At 41.8% G+C, this 25,160-nt stretch overlaps 1 protein-coding gene across 1 annotated transcript in view; it reads left to right on the top strand.

Moving 5' to 3' along the window:
* Window positions 1-24,222, top strand: part of LOC124251918 (ceruloplasmin-like) — a 29,800-nt gene extending 5,578 nt beyond the window's left edge. The window contains exons 6-19 of the mRNA XM_046684901.1: window positions 1,447-1,612; window positions 3,254-3,384; window positions 3,756-3,896; window positions 4,128-4,339; window positions 5,974-6,124; window positions 6,698-6,910; window positions 9,202-9,409; window positions 10,154-10,293; window positions 11,884-12,012; window positions 13,255-13,361; window positions 14,298-14,499; window positions 17,044-17,183; window positions 20,951-21,113; window positions 22,931-24,222. Of these exons, the coding sequence (XP_046540857.1) occupies window positions 1,447-1,612; window positions 3,254-3,384; window positions 3,756-3,896; window positions 4,128-4,339; window positions 5,974-6,124; window positions 6,698-6,910; window positions 9,202-9,409; window positions 10,154-10,293; window positions 11,884-12,012; window positions 13,255-13,361; window positions 14,298-14,499; window positions 17,044-17,183; window positions 20,951-21,109 (2,099 nt within the window). The 3' untranslated portion in view covers window positions 21,110-21,113; window positions 22,931-24,222. The remainder of the gene's footprint in view (window positions 1-1,446; window positions 1,613-3,253; window positions 3,385-3,755; window positions 3,897-4,127; window positions 4,340-5,973; window positions 6,125-6,697; window positions 6,911-9,201; window positions 9,410-10,153; window positions 10,294-11,883; window positions 12,013-13,254; window positions 13,362-14,297; window positions 14,500-17,043; window positions 17,184-20,950; window positions 21,114-22,930) is intronic.
* Window positions 24,223-25,160: the final 938 nt, after the last annotated feature.

Below are 25,160 nucleotides of genomic sequence, written 5' to 3'. Positions count from 1 at the left end.
AGGAAGGAGGGAGAGAGGGAGAATTAGGTGGGGGGGGCAGCAGGCAGAAAAAGCGGAAGTCTGAAGTGGCACAGTATGTGGGCGCCAGCTCGTACCAGCTCAAGGGAGCTGAGAGTTAAATAAGCCAGCTAGTAAACTCTTGGTGGCTTCAAATGGGCCACAGTGGGAGTGTTTACACCACAAAAATTAGCAAATAAATCAGATTTTGTGTTTGTCTTGAGAGCGCTGGTTTAAGGACACACCATTAGTCCGACCTGACCCCACCACCATCCCCCTTCCTTCCCCAAAGAGTAGTCGCTGTAATAACTTAGGTGTGAATACTTGCAAACCTGTTTACTATGCGTTTTCACCTGATATATATGAATATGTGACAACAGAAATACATAGTGGGGCTGGCCTGGTGGTGTAGCAGTTAAGTTCACGTGCCCCGTTTCAGTGGCGCGGCGTTCACCAGTTTGGATCCTGGGCGTGGACCTATGCACCACTTGTCAAGCCATGCTGTGGTAGGTGTCCCATATATAAAGTGGAGGAAAACGGGCACAGATGTTAGCTCAGAGCCAATCTTCCTCAAAAAAAAAAAAAAAGGAATGAAATACATAGCTAATGTTTTCTGTTTTGTTTTACGTAAGTAGATCACATTGCATATAATATTCAGCTGCTTGCTTTCTTCACTCATCAGTATGTCTTGAAACCTTTTCCATGACATTCCCCATATGTCTAACATATTCTTTTAACCTGCTGTATCGTTTTCCGTATTTGAGATGTATCCTAATTTATTTAACCATTTGCCTACTGATAGACATTTCTATTGCTTCTACTTTTTTGCCTTATTAACAATATTATAGCTAACACCTTTTTATTTGTTTCTTTTTATGTTATGCACAACTATTTCTCTTGGCTAATTACCAAGAAGTGAAGTTATATAATGGGAGGGTTTTTAATTTTAACAAATGCTGCCAGACTGCATTCCAAAACATCTATGCTAGTTTACACTGCCACCAACGATGCTCTGAAATCCAGACACGGGACCGATGCCCTCATGGAAATGGACCTCCTTGTTTTCCCTGCTGTCTGCCAACTAGTTCGTCTAGTAAAATAACTAACTTGTTGGTGACTAATCGTAGCAATTTCATACCCAAGAGGGAAGATGTTTTTGGCCAAATAAACTCAAATTCGTCTTGGTAGGAAGGTGCCGTCTTCATGCAGGAGTTGGTCCAACACTGGTTATTATGCTCAGGTCATATGTGTTCCTCTAATGTCCATCTTGCACCCCGGTCTTTATACTTGCTTCATACATTTTAGATTTTTACGCAGATTCCATATATAAAATACCTCAAATTTCTCAAAGAAAGGGGAAGTTTCCATATTGTTGGCTAAGATTAAAAATATATGTGGACTAAGAAAAATGTTTAATAACGTTCTCTACTCGGGTGGGCTATTTTTCAGAGGCTATGCAGGCCTTTTTCAGTGTAAGAAATTGCCAAAAACCTTCGACAGATCTTACTGGGACGCGTGTTGTCCGTTACTATATTGCTGCTGAAGAAATTTCTTGGAACTATGCTCCGTCTGGCATAGATTTCTTCACTAAAAAAAATTTAACTGCTGCTGGAAGGTAATGCTTCAGAGATTACAATATTTATGGTTAAATAAGGATAACTGAACTTTTTCGTAACCAGCTACTCCTAAAAAGGGGTGAGGCATCTTATCGTAAAAAGATACTGAGAAAATAAAGAGAGGAAAATAATGTTGTCAATAGTTGCAAAATATTGATCCTAAGGATCGTTGCCACACGAAGTTTTTCTTTAAACGCCTTGGCAGCCAAGGCAAAGGAGACCTTACTGCTCATCTTTCTCCCAGCACTAAATTTTTAAATGAATTTATTTTATTATTTTGGGACATTCAACAACATACTGGGCAATGTTACCAACATCAATTTTACAAATATTTGAAAGCATTCCTCATGTGTAATTTATACTTTCCTGCTAAGATCTGAAAGGATAATTAAGTCATTTCCTGTGACATCCTTAAATCATATTATGTAAATATTTTTTATTCAATAACACCTAAGAATGTATACCAATTGCTACTTTAGTGACCAAAAACTAAAACTAACATACATGACTGTGGCATCAGGCTTTGAAAGTGCACAAAAGTTTTTCTAATAGTCCAACTGCTAAATATATTTACCAATTTGAAGATTACAGGAGTTTTAATCCTTCTGGTTTATTGAATGAAAGTTATGTGTCAGAAAATATCGAGTTCTAAAATCACCAAAAAATAATGTTTCCCATAGTATTGATTTTTCTCTAATTCATTCACAGAAAATTTGAGAAAACTAAGAATGTTATATCAAGCGAATATTTTCTCTTCTTATATTTTAAGCTCATCAATAAATTATTCAGTCTCGGTAATGGACATTTTGTATTAATTGTGAGAAAGATATCTGGGCTTAGTGCAAAAATTTGATTCAGAGTTGGGTCCAACTCTCATTTTATATTGGCTAAAATCAGTACGAATCAAGAGATTCTTTCGGCTTGCTTGGCTCTCCTGGCGATGAAATCTGTGATGTCTTAGCACCACAAGTCACCCTTCCCTGCTAGGGAACACTTTTTCTCAGGGGGTTCTATTTTATTTTATTATAATAGAATGAAAAAAGAACAACACCTCTCATCTTAATATTCCAGCATCTCTGCACATAGTTGTTTTAAAAGCAGTGTTTGTTACTACCTGCCTGAAAAAAATCAAACATAATGTCTTTTTAATTTTTATTCCAAAAGAAAATTTGTAGAGGCTGGCCCAGTGGCACAGGGCTTAAGTTTGCATGTTCCGCTTCAGTGGTCCAGGGTTTGTGGGTTCGGATCCCTGGTGCGGACCTATGCACTGCTCTTCAAGCCATGCTGTGGCAGGTGTCCCTCATAGAAAGCAGAGGAAGATGGGCATGGATGTTAGCTCAGGGCCAGTCTTCCTCAGCAAAAAAGAGGAGGATTGGCAGCAGATACATAGGCATAGACAAAAGACTGAAAGGATATCCATGGAAATATTGATAATGGTTATATATAGATGATGGGGTTATGGAGATTTTAATTTTCTTTGTTATACTTTTCCTTGTTTTCCAAATTTCCTACAATGAGGATGCATTGCTTTTATAAATAAATTACAAGTACTTTAAAACAGATGAATGTGGAGTCTTGCTTTTTCTTCACATGATCACTGTAAATTTAAAGTTCTTTTTGTATCTGCTTTCTCTGCACAGTGAATCCCAGCCATATTTTGAACAAAGCCCAACCAGAATTGGAGGAACTTACAAAAAACTAGTTTACCGTGAATACACAGCTGCTTCCTTCCGAACACAGAAGGCAAGAGCAGAGCACCTGGGAATTCTTGGTAAAATTCTATTCATGGCTTGCGGGGTTATAAACACTACGTATACAAATTCGGTGCAATCAAAATAGTATTAACCAACTCAGTTTTAGAGATTTTAGCTGTCGTCTTATAATGTTATGAAACAATACATTCTGATTCACCCAATTTTAACCTACATTCTTTTGTCCCTGTAAAACCACTAAGATTACTATATTCATGTGATCCAAAGTGACTTTCTAAGACCCTGAACCATCTAGGCCTCTTGCAGTGGGACACATTTCTGTTTCAGAGCATCATCCCTCTCATTTGTTCCTAGAAGAACCTTACCCAAGTAAAACAACCTGGTAACCACGTTTATGGAAACCAAGGACTGCTAACTCTGTTGGTTTCAGGGCCTGTCATTAAGGCAGAGGTGGGACAGATCATCGAGGTCACTTTCTATAACAACGCTTCCCTGCCGCTCAGCATTCATCCTCACGGCCTGCGTTACAACAAGAGCAACGAGGGCTCATTCTACAGAACACCTGGAGGGGGTAAGTGGGGCTCCAGGGGGGCCCGAGACAGCCACGCTGCAACGTAGCATCGGCAAGAAAAATTATTGTGCAGCCCACCTTCCACGTCGTAACAGCTCTGTGTACTTACTGTGGCAGTGAGTCCTTCAGCCCCTCTCAACTGTCACCCAGGGTGCTCTCAGAGATCTCACAGCCCAGACGAGAGTACTTTTGGTCCTGGGTCCTAGTTTACAAATGTTTATTTCTTACTAGGTGCCCCTCCACCCTCCTCACATGTAAATCCTGGTACAACCTTTGTCTACACCTGGGAAGTTCCAAGAGATGTGGGTCCTACCTCCACGGATCCCAACTGCCTGACCTGGTTATACTACTCCTCAGTAAATGGGACAAGAGACACCCACAGCGGCCTTGTGGGGCCTCTCCTCGTGTGCAGAAATGGAAGTCTTGGAGACGAGGGCAAACAGGCGAGTCATGGGACCCACGCGCAGGGCTGCCGTGGTGAGAGGTTGCCTGAGACCGGACTGCAGGGGGAGGCAACGTGCCAGGCAGCAGCTTCAGCTTCTTCTGTGTGACTCCATTCTTTCCTCAACCTCAGACCTGTGTCTTCCTCTGCCCAATGTACACCCATCCTGGAATGTTCCACAGTCATCTCTCATTCCACTTGACTATTTCAACCTCCATCTCCCTCTGGACGGCGACCACCCATCTCTCCCTCTTCTAAGCCAGCATTTCTTCCTGTACTCTGTCTCTTAGTTAATGACACCACCAAGCCTGGGACTTCTATCAGCAACCCCTTCTTTCTCATCTCCAACATTAGTCACTAAATCTCCAATACCACTGCCTTATGTTAGGCACCATCATCTCCTTCTGAATTCCTTTAACCCGCTAACTCCTGTCCCCACTCTCATCCTTCAGTATAGCGCCACATCCCTCCCTTTCAAATCTGATTATAGCACTCTCCACACTGTAAATCACCCTACGATTTCTTGGCTCAGGAGCCACCGCATCAGACCCTCCTGATTCACCACCCAACCCCCCACCTTGCACCCCACCCCCACCCCTGACCTTGCACACGCTATTCTGGCTTTACTGCAGGACTAGCTTGTTAGTCCCTGAGTGAAGAAGGCTCATTCATATCTCTTTGACCTTGCCCTTCTTCTCTCTAGAATGGCCTTCCTCACCGTTTTACCGGATAAAACGGGAGACATTTTTAAAATTCAGATGGAGGGTCCCTCCTTTCCCTTCAGACAATATTCTGCAACGTTCGTTGATGTTCCCGCGGGTCACCATGAATCCTTGTGGAGATTTCTTTTAGAGCGCTCAACCATGCAATTATTTTCACTGGCTGGTCTCTCCCACCAGACTAAAAGTTCCTCGAAAGCATATTAATTATTAATGTTTTGTAACAACCACGGCCGTTCTCTAGCATATAATAGGTGCTCAGTAAATGCCTAATGGATGAATTTCCCTTGTTCTTCATTCACAAGTGAACTAATACCCAAGTTCTTTTCTGCGTTTATAATTCATATGTAAGAAAGCCTTATAAATCCCCAAATATAAGTATTATGTAATCGAATGTATATTTTATTTAAAATTGTCACTATATATTTATATTCATCCATATAATGAAACTCATATGAAATAGTCTCATAAGTCTTATAGTATATATAATTTTTACATTTTATCCAAAAATGTAAGTATGTATACACATTTAATTTCTTCATAAACCCTTAAAAATGCAGGCTTTCTAGAGTTGAAAACATTTTATTTGACTCACTTTCCAAAAAGCATCCTATGAAAGGCCACTGTAAACATCTGTGATTATACAGTTTAGTTTTATGGAGTTCAGATGTGGGGGTCCCTGGGTGATAGCTTTGTATAAAAACAGCCATAGAGATTTCTCCCAACTTTTTAGTTCACTAGGATTCACGCCTTTATATAAAATGTCCATAAGAGGGGAAATCAATTGATCAGATTTTTCAGGAGTATACAAATCCCCTTCTAAGGGAAATCCTGTGTGCAGATCAGCCATTTGACTAGACTTTGAAAATAGACCGCTGTCCTTCATGTCTGTTCCTTTGTCTATTGTCATCCGCAGAAAGGAATAGACAAAGAGTTTTACCTGTTGGCCACAATATTTGATGAAAATGAAAGTTTCCTCTTGGATAAGAATATCAGAGCATTTACCACAGAACCTGAAAATGTGGATAAAGAGGATCCAGGCTTCCAAAACTCTAACATGATGTACAGTAAGGGAACATTTCAGTTACAAGATAAATGCATTGAACAATTGCTTAATTTCATTTTGCCTAAAGAATTACAGATTGCTTAAGAAAGACTTACACTTTCCCTCTGTGGTGGGCTAATACGTTTTATGTTTCCTTTAAATATGACTTCCCAGTAAAAATATTGTCTACTAAGCTGCTTATGTTAAATTCAATTTACCAAATATTTATCAATGCCTTTTTGGTGCATGCAGTGTTTTAGCTATTGCTAAATGTGAGACCGAAAAGTCATGTATTTCTCTATTGCCAAATGAGTGGAGTGGGTGGGAGGGGTGTTTGTCGAGTTGGTTGGTTAGTTGGTTGGTTGTGGGAAAAGGATTGGTCTAGAATCTGGAGACTCGAACTCTAGTCTTAGTAGTTCCGTTCATTAGCTTAATGACAGCAGACAAGTTCCCTGAAATCCAAAAGGAAAAGTTGTCTCGGAGAGTCTCGAGATTCTTACCTGAATGAACTGCTTATGAATAGGCCTTCTCTGAGTTTCAAAAGATGTCAGGTACCAGTAAAGTAAATTCTCATTTCTTTGTTACAAATGTGCAGCCCTAAATGGATACATGTATGGAAATCTGCCCGGACTGGACATGTGCTTAGGGGACAACGTTTCATGGCACGTCCTCAGCGTGGGATCAGTGAGTGACCTACATGGGATCTATTTCTCAGGAAATACCTTCACTTCCTTAGGAGCAAGGGAGGACACGTTAGCTGTGTTTCCCCACACCTCCCAGACGCTTCTTATGACACCTGATTCCACAGGTCAGTAGTGGATCTTCTTCAGCCTAAAGCATGTCCAAGGTATGAAAAGGCAGCGTCTTTATATGCACTGAATATTCTATTTGTATGGAAAAAAATGGAACTTATGCAAACAGTGCTTGGAAAACCTTTGTCCTGCTTCATTCAGTTTATAGGAGCATTAGTATATCATTTTCCTGTACAGAAAAATCCCCTTGACTCCCCCGGGTTTCTCCTCCTGGTCTCCAGGCTCTGAACCAACCCACGCTCCTCAAAAGCGATGAAGAGGCTTTGCAGCTTTGTAGCTTGTTTTCATCCTGTTATCTGCTGCATTTCTTACTCTCCTGTCTGTTTGTTCCAGACCTTCCTCCGGCTTCCACCTTACCCTGCCTACTCCCTCTGCCTGCCTCTCTCTACTCCGCTCCTTGCCGGCTTTGCTCTCTAGGAAAATGTTTTGACTTCAAGGAGGCTGATTGTTGCTGGCAACATTTTTTTGAAAACGCACTTTACATCAGAGAATTGTTAGGGGGATCATAGGAGCCAAGCACCCCCCTGAAGCTAATTGCTTCATTTGTAAAATAGATTGTAATGATTTGTAATCCACAAAAAGGAATAGACAACAATCAGATGAGATAGATGGAGCATGTTAGACTTCCAATAAAATGTTAGCTCCTTCCTTTATCCTGCAGATCCACTTTCACCAAAAATAATAATAATAATAATTATTATTATTATTAAAAAATCCATTCATCTTGGTCAAAAGCTCCTGGCACCAACCGAAGCCTGGCTACACAGTCACATGCAGTCAACCAGCTACTCTATAAATACCATGGGTTGGTACCTTAGCTCTTTACCACAGACTCATCCGACTACATTTCCTACATTTCAACATTTATTTCACTTTCAGACAAACAAAACCTGAGACTGAGAGCAATTGGAGGAAAAAAAGAAAGAGCTCTTTCTGCACCCTCTTTCTCTGCTCTGCGTACTTGCTCAGTGACAAGTCAGTCCCAGCCCCCACCCCACTTCTTCCTCCCCTTTCCCCTGCGGATGTTTTCCTGGGCTTAAAGAGAAATTTCCTGCTCCTCATTCTCTTTCCTAACCAGTATCACTTGCTGGGAATGTGGGGAGACGCCTCTCCGTGGCAAGCGCTGGGCTACACAGGAGTCATTTCATTTTAAACAAACTCTCTTTCCCAAACCCTCTGAATCTGAAAGTTGGCTTCCTTGTTAGTCTTCTTCAATCCTCCCAGAAAGTAACAGCAACAACAGAAACATGTACAGAGTTGAAGGAGTGTTAGTGCTGATGAAGGGTAACATTAAGAGGCAGTGTCAGAACGTGATGAGCACAAAGTTACCAAAATAAAAGAAAGATGACTGGAATTCCGGTGGAATTCACTGGTCTGAACCGTGCTGGAGTTTTTGTTGTGGTCCTTGCTTTGGAGTTTTGACATATTGGTCTGATTCCCTTCAACTCCTTGCACTTCCTCCGCTGCTACCTCCTGATCCCGGCCACCATCATGTTCATCGATTATTGCATAGGCTCCTAACAGTGTCCCTCCTTCCACCCTTGCCATTCCAGCCTCTTCTTACCCCAGCTGCCGGAGTGTCCTTATCATCCTCCTCGACTCGCATCCCACAGTGGCTCCCCGTTTCACTGAGTGAAAGGCGCAGACTTTCAGTCGCCCACAAGAACCCCATGACCCAGCCCTCCACCCTTACGCTTGTCCGCCAGTCCTCTCAGCCACCCTACTCCAGACACGCAGGCCTCTTAGATCGTCTCCAGACACATCACGCAGGCCCCGGCGGGCAGGTTTTGCCACCTGTTTCCTCTGCCTGGCTCTTCTCCAAGATCCACCTCACCTCTCGTGAGTCTTCTGCCAAATGTCACTCTCCCACCGAGGCCTACCCTGATCATCCTATGAGCTAGTGCTCATTGCTCCCTTGAGCCCCCGGCACACCCAGAATTCTCAATCCCCCTCACACTCTTCTACTTTTTTCTTAAATCCATAGCACTTATCACCTTCCAACACACAGAAAAGTTACTCACTCTGGTTACTGTCTGTCTCTACAACACCTTGCAACAGAAACTCTAAGGAGAAGGGTTTTTAATTGTTTTGTTTGCTGATGTTTCCCAAGTGCCTAGAAATATACCCAGCATAAAGAAGATACCCAATAAACATTTGTCAAATTAATGAAAGAAGGAATGAACTATCTTCCTATATTTCTTTGGGGGGTTTATATCTTATAGATGACGTCACACACAAATAAATCTGAATGCAAAGCATTAAGCATTGTTTTCTTATTCACCCCTAGGGATTTTTGATGTGGTTTGTATGACAGCAGAGCACTATACAGGAGGCATGAAGGATAAATACCGAGTGAGGGAGTGTTTGGAGCCCAGCCCTGATCAAACACAGTACCAGGAAGAGAAGACTATTTACATTGCGGCCGAGGAAATTGTGTGGGATTATTCTCCGAGCAGGAAGTGGGAGAAGGAACTGCATCGTTTACAAGGAGAGAAGTACGGCGAGTACTTCAATCTCTAATAGGGAAGAGTTTGTTCTGTAGTCCTCCGCCCTTCCTCTCCGCCTCTTGTGTGTGGGTGTGTGTGTGCGCATGCGCGCACGTGTTTATTTGTGTGTGGAATGATATGTGTGTGCACTATGCGTGTGTGTGTTTAGGATACATTCAATTACAAATAACTTCAAAATGTGTGTATGCGATATCTTCAATTATGAATGACTTCAAATCTGCCTAAATATCTGGGTCCCTGACTTCTGCTGTGCTATTCTTCTGTGCGTCTCTTCTCTTGCCTCCTGTCTTCCCGTGTGTTAGCATCCAGTCTCACCACTTTGTGACACAATGAACATCACTTCAGCTGCAGTTAATATGTGGAATCAGTCAGATTTTCCTTCTGTCTTCGCTTATTTCTGTCTCTCTCTATTCTTCTGGGACCCTCAAATTGAAGACTCTGATTTTTCTCCTTTTGTAAAATTTTATTTCTTTCTCTGATTTTCGTACTATTTATTCATTTATCAAAACTAAAATTTTATCCTGAAAACAAGTTTTAAAGTACAGAATGAATATCCAACAATCTTACCAGAATTAATGTATTTTTTGAAAAAGAATTACTTTCCAAAGTAAAATAGCCTCTAGACAGTAATAAATTGCATTCTTCCAAGAAGAATTTCTTCCATATGGGAATTTGTCTAATTTAATGGTTCAGTTAACTAATTTGTGGGGTTTTGTTTTTGTTTTCTTAAAGCAAAACAAACATATATTTGGATAGAATTGGGATGTTTCTCGGGTCCAAATACAAGAAAGTCGTATACCGTCAATATGATGACATCACATTCACAAATCAAACAAAAAGAAATGAAGATGAAAAACATCTGGATATGCTAGGTATTGATATACTGTACATTGGTTTTGGGGTTTTTCTTGTCCTCAGCCTCTAGAGATTGTCGCACACATTGAGGATTTTTGTCAACCTCCACCTGGACGGGGAAAGTGCCTGTAATTCTAACTCTAATTTGTCTGCTGATAGGCACTTTTACTGGGAAAAGAAAATGATTCAAGTATTGTTTCATGGAAAATAAAGAGACCACAGAAAATTAATCTGGTCAGTTTTAGATGACCTGGCTTCTTGTGCGCAGAATCCAAGAATTCCAGAGGGACCTTAGAAGTAGCAGTCCGAGATAATTACACTGAAATTAAAACAAAGCCCAGGAGCACTACTATAGTGAAGAGGGGGACTTCTTTGTCTAAGATTTAGTTTCATCTTCTGTGCAAGAGTGAGGGAAATTACAGCCGTTTCTTCACCCCCAAGCACTCACATGTAACATTGCCATAAGTCACAAGGAATTTCCAGGAGTCACATGGCAGGTCCATAGGTCACATGATGTTTTCCTATGTCATATGGCATTTCTGTATGTTGCACAGTATTTCCAAAAGTCACATGGCATTTCCATAAGCTTACATCCTGTTCAGGTCCTGATGATCTGTGTGTCTATCGGAGGCCATTCTCTGGAGTGGGACTCTGAGGACATGGATTTACATGCTGAGGAGGAAGAACTTTTATTCTTCTTGGCTCCTCAGTGGCCTCTTGAGCTTGTCCCTTTGTGACCCCAGGAGGGGTCTGTGCTATCTAGATCCCACTGCTATTGCGTGGGCCCCTATATGTAATTAACAGCAAGATGTTTGTTTTCTGTAGGATTCTGGTCAAATGCACCAAAATAAAAAACACAATATGACCCTCTAGATTTCATTATTACTTATACAAAAAAGGAAAACACTTTATGGAAAAGGAAAAGTGAGCGCAGTGTTTGGGAAGGCAGGCTTGCCGTAGGGCGCAGAGGCGCTGTCTTTAGCTGGTGTCTAGTGTCCAGCGGGCCCCTTCACGGCTCTGATGGTGGTACCAAAGCACGAGTGTGAGGAGAGTTCTTACTGCTTAGTTCATCTCAAAACCATCTCTGTTTCAGAATTTTTATAGCCACCAATTCAATCTTCCAAATAGAAAGAAGATTTATAACAAATTTTATCCCTCTAGTTCTCGGCCTGGGATGGGGGGAAAAAAGAGTAAAATGAAGGAATCTTTAGTCCACGAGAGAGAAAAGCACCCTGGGCCCATAAAAAGTGTAGCAGCCTCTCCCCGTCCTCTTCCAGGGTGAAGGAGGAAGAGCAGAAGGCTCAAATGATGAGGTTGGTCAGAGGGGAAGTAAGTGTTTCTGAGTTGCGTGCTTTCATAGGCGTTCACGAATGCTCATCAGTGTACATTTTCTAGAGCGGGAGCTTATAGAAATTCTAGACGGCTTAAATTTTCCAGGCAAAAACCATGTTTTGTAAATCAGCAATGGTCCCCTTGTTAAATGTGTTTGTGTTTCATTTGGCTGCATGTTAGGAAAAGGACAAGAATAAGTCACTGTATAAATACTTACGAGGACAGGTGACTCATCATTCAAAATAAAAAACAATTATCCTTTTTATATTCCCTAGGTCCTTTAATATTTCTCAACCCTGGTCAAAAACTCCAAATTATCTTTAAAAATAACGCCTCAAGACCATATTCTATTCATGCTCATGGAGTGAAAACCAACTCTTCCACCGTTGCTCCAACACAGCCAGGTAACTGCTTTGGGAGAAAGAAAAGTCCCAGAGCTTTCATGCAGGACCGTGGGGCTAATGTTCTTTCCTGAATACAGGTTAGGTCTAGATGAGGGGCCAGTGGACTAGTAAAAAGGGCCTGAAGAAGGAGTCTGGGAGAGGAGGTCCTTTTGCGAGTCGGAGTTTGCTTCCAGGATGGGGCATCATGGGCAAAACTCCTCAGTGTATACGGTTTCTTCTCCGGGGCCACCCTCCCTCCCGCCTCTCCTCCTGTCCAGCTGCCAGTCATTCTGATGCTACGTTCAATCTCTCCAACTCAAGTGCTAAAGTAGGAGTTGAGTATAAGACACTGTATGAGGGAGGGGACAAGGGAGAGGGTTGAGCCACTAAGAGGAAGTGATAAACCTTACATATTAACATTTCTATGGCATCCCAACTATACAACATGCCATTCAGCATTCTCAACTCAGAAGAAAATGAGTCCTTTTCAATATCATTGCCCAGGAAGCAGACTCTGAAATGAAGATCTGTGTGCAGGTACTGCTCTTGGGTTCCACAGCTGTGCAAAGAAGGAGAAAGAAGCAGAATTGGGCAGGGGGAAAGATTGAGCAGAGCAGCAGCCTCAGTAAAAGTCTCAGCCATTCTTACGAGAAGTTCTGAAGATGGGTGGCCCTCAGCTGTCCTGAGCTGGGGCGAGAGAGCTGGGCCTTTATGCCCCTGCATCAGTCAGTGGATGCAAGCCTCTCCAGCCGAGGCTCTCTGAAGGGGGCTGACTTCTGGTGGAAGAATGAGTCCTTCCTTCTTAAAGGGGAATCTGAGAGGGGCATCCAGAATGTCCACCATGGTTGCCCACCAAGACAAGCAGTTATGGGAATTAAGGATATCAAGGAAATAGCCAAATTCAGAAAGGGAAGATTTGTGGGGCAGAGGGAATGAAGGTAGACTTTGATGGTGGTTTAAATATTCTTTTTTGATTTTAAAAACAGACAGGCCTGTGGCCCAGGTGATGCAACACCCAGGGCTTCGTCTGTCCCATTTCCTCTAATCCCTGTACCCCATTTAACATGCAGGAGGAACAGAGGCTCAGGAAGCGCAAACACATTGACTAGGATCACAGAGCTGGGAGCAAGAGAGCCGGGGGTGGAACCAGGACCGGGCTGCCTAATATTTATATAGCTTTAGCATTTGCTTGTTATCCAGTTCTCCACAAAGAAGTGTGATTTAAAAGATTTGACTTAAATACTCTATATTGGCCTATTTTAGGAGAGATCCAAACATACGTTTGGCAGGTTCCTGAAAGAACTGGTCCCACCTCAAAGGACTTTGAGTGCATACCTTGGTTTTACTATTCAACTGTGGATGTGGTTAAGGTAAGCCTTAAATCAAATCACGGTTTTTATCCTATCTCATCCTAGAAATTATAATGGAAAGAAGAAGGAGTTTATTTTTGTTTTAAAAAATCTTGGTTCTATGTAAATTTTCTATTAAGTAACCTAAATACTGCTCAGCTTTTAATCCCACGCAGGGTTGCATTTTTCAATAGCAAAATACATTATTATATTATGATTGCTTAGATTTATACTTTCCAAAATGTCAGTGTAAATTGGAAAATATATATATAATTATATAATAATATCCTCTTCTTTCTTTCGTTGAATAAGATTTGGGTTACGGAAAACAAAGTATAGAGTTTCAAAATTCTGTAATTAATGAGAAATAAATGCACACATAATTATATAGTTTTTAAAACTGTCGACTCTGGAGTTCCAGTGGATTTGCATTCAACAACAACAACAACAAATTTCCGTCGTGGAATGTATAGGTATTTTGGCCCACTCTCTGCTTGGAACAACAATCTACAGAGACGTTCAATTCAAAACCAAAATAGGTATAAACAAGCCAGGGCTCCCAGCGGAAGCTGCCGCAGGGCAGAGGCGGGGGAGGATCCAGACCTCTCCGCGACTCTGCCAGCCGACTCCGCTGCCAGGAATTCCAATTAAGACCATAGTTCCATTTTTTTATTAAAATTTCAAAAATAGGGCTAAATCCACTGAGGAATGTGTCTAAAACCCTTCCAGGAGTTTGTCGTCCTCTTGACTTCAGCTCCAGTAGTGAGAAGATCATTTTTCTTCAATCGAGTATTTAACGTGTCAAACATTTTGTTCCTCACTCTCAGACTTAGAATCCTAATAATTAAAAACACAGGATATGACCTCACTAAAACTAAAACTAGATTCTACTTTTTCTGTTGCTGGGGGACGCCTTTGGCTGTGGGCGCAGTTAACAACCTTGCTCTGCGTCCTCAGGATCTTAACAGCGGACTGATTGGCCCTTTGATCGTATGTCGCAGAGACGCCAAAGCCAGCATAGTGCACCGTGTTCTCCACTTCAAGACCTTTGATGAGAACGAATCCTGGTACTTTGAAGAAAATATCAATACCTATGCTCTAGACCCGAGCCAAGTAGACAGGAATGATGACAGTTTTTTCTTCAGCAACCTCATGCACGGTAATGACCACTAACCGACTCGCCGACGGTGGTTTCGCACAAAAGGAGCAGTTACAGGTTCACGTTTGTCAAACTGCGCAGTTTCGAGAACGCGAGCACGTAGCGCTGTGGTGCACACCGTGTGGACCAGGGGCAGCAAACTTTCTCCACAGAGGGCCGGATAGTGAAGAATTGAGGCTTGTAGGCCATCCTGTCTCCGCCATGAACCGTATTCTCCTCCACCATTGGAGGGCAAAAGCACCCACAGACAGGCTGTCAACAAACAGAGGTGGCTGCGAGCCTCTGAACCTTCATTTATGGAGACTGTGATTTGTGTTTCATGTAATTTTCACGTCAGGAAATAGTTTTCTTTCTTTGATTTCTTTTCAACCATTTAGAAATGTAAAGACCATTCTTTGCTCGTGGGCCATAGGGAAACGGGCAGTGAGTGGGCTGGACCTGGCCTGCGGGCTGTACATCACTGACAGCAGCCTGGCAAATTCGAATGCCCCTGGAGCCATGCGGGCCCCGCGAAACCAAGAACAGCTGTCATTTCTGGGGGGCCACACCACACCCCTTTCTAAGTGTTTCACCTAGATGAACGCAGGGAGAGGTGGGCTGGGGCAAACTGGACAGCACCTGGCCCCACCCACTCTTCCTCACCCTGTTACCAAAGGCAGAACTTTTAAAAGCCCCATGCCAGTCAATCCAAATTCTTTTATAGGTGGACTGTGACTAGACACATCCCGTTTATGACCTCCCCTTATCTCGAATTACCATAATGAGACAATTATTCGAGTAAGAAGCTCGTAGACACTCTCACTGAATCAGTCTCTCTCAGTCAAGCTTCTGGCCCCAGTCCTTTCACTGGAGGAAGCTCAGGGAGATTATGGGTAAGCGGTGCTTAAATAAGGCACAGCCAACCATGATCCTTTTCAACTTGTTTCTTTTCCCCCAAGAAATACATGTAAATTTAAAATTAATTTAAGGACTACATCCATTCTACCCATAGTCCTTTAATAAGCCTCACAGAGGGCACAAAGCACCGTGCTGGGCCCTAAGGAGACACAAAGGCCCCTAGACCGGGCATCTTCTCTCAAGCTGTGTCCAGTGCAGGGGCGGCAGCCTGGTGCATCGCTACAATACAAGGCTGACTTGAGGGGATGCTGTAACAGAAATATAAGCACAGTGCTGGGTTTAAATTCTTGTTTGGAAGGTCGAGAAAGGCTTCATGAAGAGGAGGAGACATTTGAGCTGAGTATGTAAGGATGCAGAGGAGTCTGTCTAGTAGAAAAGGACAGGAATGACATTCCAGGCAGCTGGAAGAATGTGAGCAAAGTTACACAGCACCTGGAAGGAAAAAGCCAACAGAATTGTGGAAGACCTCGAATACGTTGCTAAGAATTTAAACTTGATCTAAACCAGGGTTTCTCAAGCCTGCCACTATTGATATTTTGCGTCAGGTAACTCTTGTGGGGGCCGTCTTGTGCATTGTAGGATGTTTAGCAGCATCCTGGGCCCCTACCCCCTACATGCCAGTAGCACCTTCCCCATGTTGTGACAACCAAAAATGTCTCCAGGCATTGCCAAATGTCCCCCAGAGGACAAAATCCTTCTGAGAACCACTGTGCTAAAGGCACCACGGGCACTGAGCTGGGGAACCATAGGAATCGATGTGTATTTTAGGCACAACTCTGGCAGTCAGCTAGCTATCTGCGCTCCAAGAATGCTCTGTGGACCAAAAGCACCAGCACCCCATGCGAGCTTGTTGGAAATGCAGAATTTCAGACCTAGTAAATCATAATCTACATTTTAACAAATTCCCAGGCCACACACACATTAAAGTTCGATGGAGAAGTACTGCTCTCAAGCAGGGTCTCCTTGTTTTCTCTCTTACATCTGTGCATCAGCTGAAAGTTAGAGCCCACTGTCCATAGATAAATGGTTATGAATGATGCGTTTGCACCTCTGTGTTAACGCATTTTATGCATTTCAAAAGATACACACAAAATAGAAAGTAAAAAGAAGTGTGTGTGTGTGTGTGTAAATATATATATATATATGTATATATTTTTTTATTTTAGTATTTTCCTCCTATTCACCACTTGGAAACCACACCTGTAGAGGATTAGGGGAGGGGGTGGACCAGTGACAGATCACAAAGATCTGACTTCAGGCGGTTAAATGGGAACACACGCTCGTAATATTCTAAGCCTCTTGTGATAATTTTAAATATACTTTAAACCAGAGACATATTTAAGTGTCCACCAATTTAAATATCCTTAGATGTAAAATATTCTAGTCCAGCCCCGTTGTGTCAAGATGAAGTCAGTGCTGTGTTTCCTCGGGCAAGAACAACTCTCTAGCATCAGACACATCCATGAACGGATGGCTGAGTCATGTCTAACAGCTTCCTTGGGCTGGCTTTAAAATCCTCATGGCCTCTGAAAACATCCATGATACTTTCTGCAAGGTGTTTTAAAAAACCCGGTTTATTTCAGATCCTTGTTATTCAACATTATTCAACAAATTACTATATTCATAATAAATTGTGTCCCCCCACAGCAATTAACGGAAGACTGTTTGGAAATAACCAGGGCCTGACGTTGCACGTTGGGGATGAAGTGAACTGGTATCTGATCGGCATGGGGAGTGGATTTGACCTGCACACAGTTCACTTCCATGGCCACAGCTTTGACTACACGGTAAGTACCCTGAGCAGCTCCGTTGAGTGACTGTGGTGCCTTGTCAACCAGCTGTGGGGCAGCATGGCAAGATAGCAAGGCTGGAAAGGAAATGACCGAGCCATGACTGGGGTTCAGTATGGACAATCTATACCATATCGGGTGCAAGTAAATAGTTATACATTAGCCATATCCCATGGACATTTGATAAATGCTTGTGAATACATGAAGTGCATTTCTCACTCTAATCTGATGTCACTCAATAAGAAAATAAGATATCTATTATCATCTTTAGTTTCACCCTTTCTATCCCAAGTTTCGTTTGAAAATTTTCAAGTCCTCAGTAACATAACAGAAAAACACCTTGAACACTCGCAAACATTTTACCACATTTGCTTTCTCTCTATAACATTTGGTTGTCATCGTCATATCTTTCCTAAAATCAGAAGAGACCTGTTTTTTTTTCTTAATCTTTCATAACATTTCATTTTTGAAGAGTCTAGGCAGTTGTGTTGTAGAATGTTCCATGATCTGTGTTGGTTTGATAGTTTCCTCACGATTAGATCTCTGTCAAACATTTTTGGCAAGAACACTGCATAGGTGATATTGTGTCCTTCTCACACATCACATCAAGACGTACATGATGTCAACAGGTGCTGACACTGGTGAGGCTAAGTCTGATAACTATTAAGGTGACGTGTACCATTCTCCCCATTTTAAAAGCATCATCTTCCTCTTGCAATTAACAAGTAATCTGTGAAGTGATCTTTTTTTACATATTTTATGCTCCAACAATTTTTCACATTGTAGTTTTAAAAAAGATCCATTGATGATCCTAGCCTGAATCAATTTTTGTAATGGGGGTTATAGATGGTGGGTTTCTAATTCTGTCATTCCTTTAACATTTGTTAGAGAATTAAATTGTGGAATTGGGTGACAGCTGGCTTTATGGTACCTTTTTTATTATTGTTGTCACTTTTTCTGTTTTATGCATTCTGAGGCTCTTTGTATCTTCTGTCTGAATTGCTTTCCCTCACCCCACCAGTCATACTTCTTCACAAATTTTTTTTAATGACCGTTTTTGACTGGCCATCTCTCTAATTTATTATAAGTAGTTTCGTTTTTATCCTTCCCCTTTTCAGTCTCCAAGTTAATGTCATTTATTTACTTACAGAGCATTTTCTTTATTTCCTCATCCTAATCCCTTGTATAAACATTAGTGTACCATTGAGGACCAATTATATTTTATGCATCTGGCATCTCAACATTTAGTCTAACCACTTGACAGAATACAGCCCATCTCCACATTGATACAAGTTTCACACAGAGCTTTCCTGAATTCTAGATGTATTACGTTCAAAGCTCCTTTAAGCACAGGGCCTGTCAGAGAAATACATGAAATGACTGTGCATGATTTGATCTGCACAAACTTTTGTTGCTTTCTTTCCTATCCTTTAATGAACAAATTTGTTACTCATATCTCTTTTTGGCTTAAAAACTACTTTTATTATAGAGAATTTATATAATAAAGCGGACATATAGAATAACACATAGAATAAAGAATAACATAATGAACCGCTTTACCCTTCACCCAGGCCCATCAAGATCTTTCTATACTTCCATCTACACAGCTCATATTTTTGAAGGAACACCCTAGATATTAGAATTGTTGTTAAGCTCCTACTGTTTATATTAGACTTGAAAAATTAGAACAAAAGGGAGAGACTTAAAATCTGGTTACAGTTTTTTACGGTACGTTTGATGTTCAATTCAGTTCAGCAGGTGCCTCTGATGGTCCTAGAACCAGGCCGAGTGTTGTGTGGAGATGAAAGGAAATGAATTATCCCTAGAGGCTACAGCTAATAAATGATTATATTACAAGGTGTCAAATTAAGTGGAATTCGTGGTAACCTTTCCATAATGATAGTGATAGCTAACCTTTATTAAGTACTTCTTATGTGCCAGATACTATGCTGAGTACTGTGCTGGAATTTCTCATTGAACCCTCACAACTTCCCCATCAGATGGGCACTATTTTCTCACGATTTTGTAGGGGAATGAAACGAAGGATTGACAAGATCAAGAACCTTCCTACAAGCAGGAAGTAGAAGTAGGAACTGAACCAGCCTCTCACACAGCACCTCACCCTAAGCCTCTTCACAGCACTGCCTGCCTTACGAATGCCCTATTTACCCCCCAGAGCCTGTCCCACCAGCTCTCAGCTCTAGCCGTCAACCCCCTGAACCGTCACCGATGATCACAAGTAGTCTCGCTGTCCCTCGGTGGAATTTAATTATGCCAGCACTGACGTCACCTCTGGGCTTTACCTCCTGGAACTCTTGGCAGGAGAGCAGTCCTCAGGTTACCAACTTGGTCCTGGGACAAGCCAGCCAGTCACCTCCTGTTCCCTCAGGCTACGATCTCCCTCGATGCCAGGGCTCTGGGTATATGTTGTACATTTGCTTGTGCCTCAGACATTGTCAGTTCTTAGTTAACATTGTTTCATGTTGTTCTCTACATTTCCTGCCATCCTAGAAGTGTGTCTATGTCACCTGTATTATGATCACCTTAGATGCAAAGTTACTCTGCCCACATAACAGTGACGAGCCCCCGCTGCCTCTGCTGGGAAATGGCCCGGCCTTCCTCCTCTCTGCCTCCCAGTATCTCCAGGGGGTCTCGAGAGCCTGAATTCCTCCTCATCACCTCCAACTCTCTTTTCCTGCGTCTCCGCGTCTGCCTTGCCTCTCACCTCCTGTGGCTGGTATTTTCTCTTCTCTGTGCAGTTCCCAAATGGAACACGCCCCCACTTTCTATGATTCCCCTAGACAACCACAAAACCAAGACCGTTGCAGTCACAGAACTTAAGTGAAAGTTTAGTGGTAAACAAGGGTTTTCTAAAAATCAAAACTATACAGGGAAAGCACTGACCATTTGACATGAGACAGCTCTGTCTTCAATTACCACTCCACCATGTGTCACTGGGAACCTCAGGCTCACCTGGTTTTTACTCTCAGCCTCAGGACTTCTTTCTCCGCTTCCTTCCTCTCCAGTCTCTCTTGATATCTCTTCTCTCCTCAAAGGATTCTGGACCCCACCTTGAGCTGCACTCTCCGACCATCCCCCATCCTCCGGATCCCTCCCATTTTATTATGCACAGCGATTCATCTTCCACTTACTCTCTTCCTAATTCATCCAGGCCAGGCCCTGGACCTGCACCTTTCAGGATCAAACCACCCTAGAGAGGAAGTAGTCTCCTAAACATCAGGTTCTCTGCTTCAGAGAGAAACCAGCCATTACGGCCCTCCGTCCTCAGCCCCAGTCCCAAGAAGGCAGACATGGCTGCAGGAGGCAGACGTGCTCCTCTCCTGCCTGTAACCACGCGGTTTCCTGATTAGTTACATCTCAAGAAGTGAGCATCTTCACATCACCAACATCTCTAGTCAGGAATGTTGCAGCTAAAATCTTTGAGATTTGGGAAGCCAAATCTTCTCTGAAATCTAGAGCCTTCTTTTGTATGACATGCTGACAAGGCATCTGACACCGATGCTGACACAGGTATCCTTTTAGAGCGAGGTGTTTCCCTGTGGCCTATCACTGAAATGTCCTGGGACTTGCTCCTCCTCCGAGCCCTCAGTTGTACTCAGAGAAGAGGTGCAACAGCACCGAATGCTTTCTAATTGTTGTCTAACAAAGTCCATTAGAATTGGGGAGTTATAGCAGATGGGAAGATGTGTATGTGACCGATACCTTTTATAAGCTATCTAATGGTGTTTTGTCTCCCTGTCGAGGATTCCGGAATATACCGCTCTGACGTTTATGACCTTCCTCCTGGGGTCTATAAAACTGTAAAAATGTATCCAAGAGATGTTGGAACCTGGTTATTTCATTGCCATGTTGGCCTTCACATTGAGGGTGGGATGGAAAGCACTTACACTGTGATCAAATGAAAAGGTAAGAGCTATTAGTCAAATTAATTAGAAGTGATCGTATTTAAATAAACTCAATGTGTATATAAGGGTATCTGATCCACTGAACATTTACATGATACGACACACCACTCATTCATGCAAAGTTTACTGTTTTGAGGTGACCAAGAAACTTTTGTTTTATTTCTTTATCACACTTAGGTAGCTGTTTCTGATCAGATAAAAGATACTCTAGAATTAAATGTAATTTCCATATTCATATAATATATGCACAAGGATTTGAACAGACAATTCATAGAAGATGAAATACAAATGACCATTGAACCTATAAAGATATCTAACCTTGCCAATAATCAGATCACTTAAAAATTGCATTTCAACAACAGTAAGATAACATTTTGAGTGAGGAAGCTATTAATTTGGCAAAGATTTCTTTTTTCAATGATGGCATCAATAACAGTGTGAGGAGACGGGGGCCTTGCATATGCTTTGGGGGAACTATAACCTATTTCCAAAGCTCTTGAAAGAAATTAAATTGTGATTCTAATATTTTGATTCAGGAATTCTACCTGGAAGTTGATCTCAGAAAATCTTCAACAATGCCAAAAAATATTTATCACCACGTTATTTTATGCTAGTAGAAAACTGAAAACAAGCAAATGATCTATAAGTCTTACCACACTTATCATCTAAAGTATTACTCAACTTTAAAAATTATCCGTTAAGGGGCCGGCCTGGTGGCGCAGCGGTTAAGTTCGCATGTTCCGCTTCTCGGCGGCCCGGGGTTCGCTGGTTTGGATCCCGGGTGCGGACATGGCACTGCTTGGCAGCCATGCTGTGGTAGGCACCCCACGTATAAACTAGAGGAAGATGGGCACGGATGTTAGCTCAGAGCCAGGCTTCCTCAGCAAAAAAAAAGAGGAGGACTGGCAGTAGTTAGCTGAGGGCTAATCTTCCTCCAAAAAAAAAAAAAATTATCCGTTAAAATTTTAATGGGAAAATGCTTATAATATAATATTGAGTGATAAAAAAGCAGTTTACGAAATAGTATTTGAAATATTATCCAAATGTTATATGTATGTGTGCATAGAGAGAGAGACTGAACAGAAATTTACTGCAATGTTAATGGTGACTCCCTCTAGATAGTGAAATTATAAGCGAGGTTTGTTTTCTTCTTATACTTTTCCGCTTCTTCCGAGGTTACTGTAAAGTTTAAATTACTTTTAAAATCAGGAAAACTATGGAACGTGTGTATCCTGTGCTGTTTTAGCATGTGCTGTGCAGCTCTCGAGCTCTGTGGACGCGTTCTCCGTGGGCTCCGTGCTGAAGGGGCAGAGCAGCTGGGCGGGGAAGGAGGGTCGCTGTGGATGGTGCCTCACGATCTGCTCCAAATATAAAGACTACGTTCCTCACAAAACAAACAATTATTAGCCCAAAATATAATTTTTACCTACAATGCCCTATTAATACCAATTATAATGTTATTACTAACACAATTATAGTAATTATTACTCTTATTTCTATAATGTTTCACATTCATTCTTAGTAAAAGAGACTTTGGTGTGGTGTCCAAGAAATAAATCCCTCATTTATAGCATTTCTTTCCCAAAGAACATAGAACCACATTTTGTTGAGTCCACAGTGTCATCTGTCCATTTGGGAGAGTGACAGCGATGTTGCTGTTTAATAAGGAAACTTTTTGTTGAAAAGCAATTATAGCCATTTTAAAGAGGTTCTTAAGACTTGTGTAAACTTTATCTTTTTTCCTTAAAGGTATATAATCATTTAGGTTTAACATTTCAACTTAGAGCGCCATGAAATTTTCTTTCCTACAACATACAGGTCTCCCTGACATGAACGTTGACAAGTCCGTGAGCTGAAGCTGCTGAACAAGAAAAACTCATGCAGGAACCTAGGAGGGGCTGGTTAAAGACTTTCACTGCAATGGGCCAGGAAAACCAGCTTGAAATAAAAGTTTCCTTGGTAAATTTTTTGTTTGAGCTGCCTCCTCTTTCTGTAAACTGTCACTGGAGTAGAGCCTGGAGTGGTGTGACAGGGCTTTTCACAAATGGCAGTGGAGGTAGGCAAAAGGGACAAAGAGAGCAGGTGCAAACTGAAGTCCAGCCCAGTTAGAAAAAGAATATATACAATCCAAGACTTTACCCTAAACTGCCACATTTGCAAAGATTAAAAAGATGCACTTCCCATAACATGAGTAAATACATGAATAAATCCTTAAAATGCAAATCCACATACTATCCTGTGCATTAGGCTTGGAAGACTGCAGGTTAGAGAAGGTATAGGTGCCAGTTTTCTGGAACCAAAAATAAAGACTCATGTTCTGACTTTGTGTCTAGCAATATTAACACTTGGGATATGTACTGCTACAAGTAACAGAAAACCCAGCTAAGAGGAGATTATCAATGGTGTTTGTCTCCAATCTTAAAAAAAGTTAGGAGGTAGGTGGCTGCTAGAGTTGGCTCAGCAGCCTGATGATGTGAGGGCCAGTGTCTTTAATGCCATTGGCCTTTCCCTCATGACTGTTGCCTCATGGTTGCAAAGTGGTTGCCACAGCTCCAAATATTACATCCAGGTTGAAGACAGAGAAGAAGGAAAAAGGAATAGCACTAACCACATCTTCTCCTTTTATCAGAAAAGCAAAAAGTCTTCTGAGGAGCCCCAGCCAACTTCTGCGTGTCTCATTGGTCAAACCCCTATTATCTGGCTAGTCCTAACAGCAAGGAAGGCTGGAAAGGAGGCTTTGTAGCCTCTATAGTGGAAATAACAGAGAAAAGGGCTTAGAGACATCCCATGGGTTGGCTAACAGTCTCTGCCTTGGACAAGAGGTAATATTTGAAATCAGGAACTGCTTAAACAAAAGGATCCAATGTAAGAATTGAAACCAGTAAGACTTTTCATTCTTTTTACCTTTTAACTTCTTAATTTCATAAGCATGAATATGAATACATGAATTTGTCAATACACGAATACCTGGTATTCATGGAAATCTCTGACATATCATTTCATCCAAGATACTCAAATATGTGTTTCCAGAAGAGGACTTTTAAAAATTAATAGACTAAAAATACTGTTATAACATCAGACAAAATTAACAATACTGTTTCACTCTTTGACACTGAAATTAATAAGAACCTATGAAATATGGATGCAAATAGATCCCCACCCCCACAGAGAAGCATCCAAACCTGCGAGTTTTAAAGGTGTTGCTGATAAAACTAGAATATTCTTTAAGAAGCTGAGAGACACATTGCTCAAATCTCACCAAGAATAATGCTTAATTCATCTACTTAATCATTTGTTTAAGAACACAATCCTAGAGGATGCGATTCAGAGATGGGCAAGAGTCACAGTCTATTAAAATAAACCTTGATTTAGTGGGTCTGTGAAGTGTGATTTGTGAATGGAGTTGAACGGAGAGGTGGCCACGCATTCCTAACAGGGGAGAGTCCCAGGCTGGGAACGCCCCAGTGGGAGTGTCTCCTGCACAGCTACTGGACGGTGGTCTTATTCTAATGATGAGTATCCATCGTTTAAACAGAAATCTCGTTTCTACAAAGAAACCAAAGGAATATGCTTTAGGAATATATACTCTTTCACTCCAATTCTATACTTGCCAAGAAAACTTTGTTTCCATAATATGATTTTCTGAGTAGATCTATAAATACATTTTTTTAAATGACCGATAATATACGCCCATCTTCCTTTACTTTTAAATGAATAAATTATATTGATTTACTCTCCAAGTTTGCTGGCGGTCAATCAGCCCTCTAAACCTGGTCATCTCTATGTAAACAGATAAAATGAAAGTTCTGAATTTGCCAGCTGACAGCCACATGCTGGACAGCATCCTTCTAAAGTGCAGAGAGACTTGGAGGCCCAGCCCAGCACAGTCTGGAGCCCCCTCTCCCAGCCTCGGGACCACACCGCCTCTCTGCGTCAGGCAGGCCTGGACTTGAATCTCAGCTACTCCGCTTACTAGCTGTGGGGTCTCAGACAAGGTGTAAATCCCTCTGATCCTTAGTGTCCTCATTTGTAAAATGAAAATAATAAT

Source organism: Equus quagga, chromosome 1, assembly GCF_021613505.1.
Source record: "Equus quagga isolate Etosha38 chromosome 1, UCLA_HA_Equagga_1.0, whole genome shotgun sequence".
NCBI classification, from domain to species: Eukaryota; Metazoa; Chordata; class Mammalia; order Perissodactyla; family Equidae; genus Equus; species Equus quagga.
Note: the sequence above shows the minus strand (reverse complement) of the source record. Positions and strands in the feature narration are given on the sequence as shown.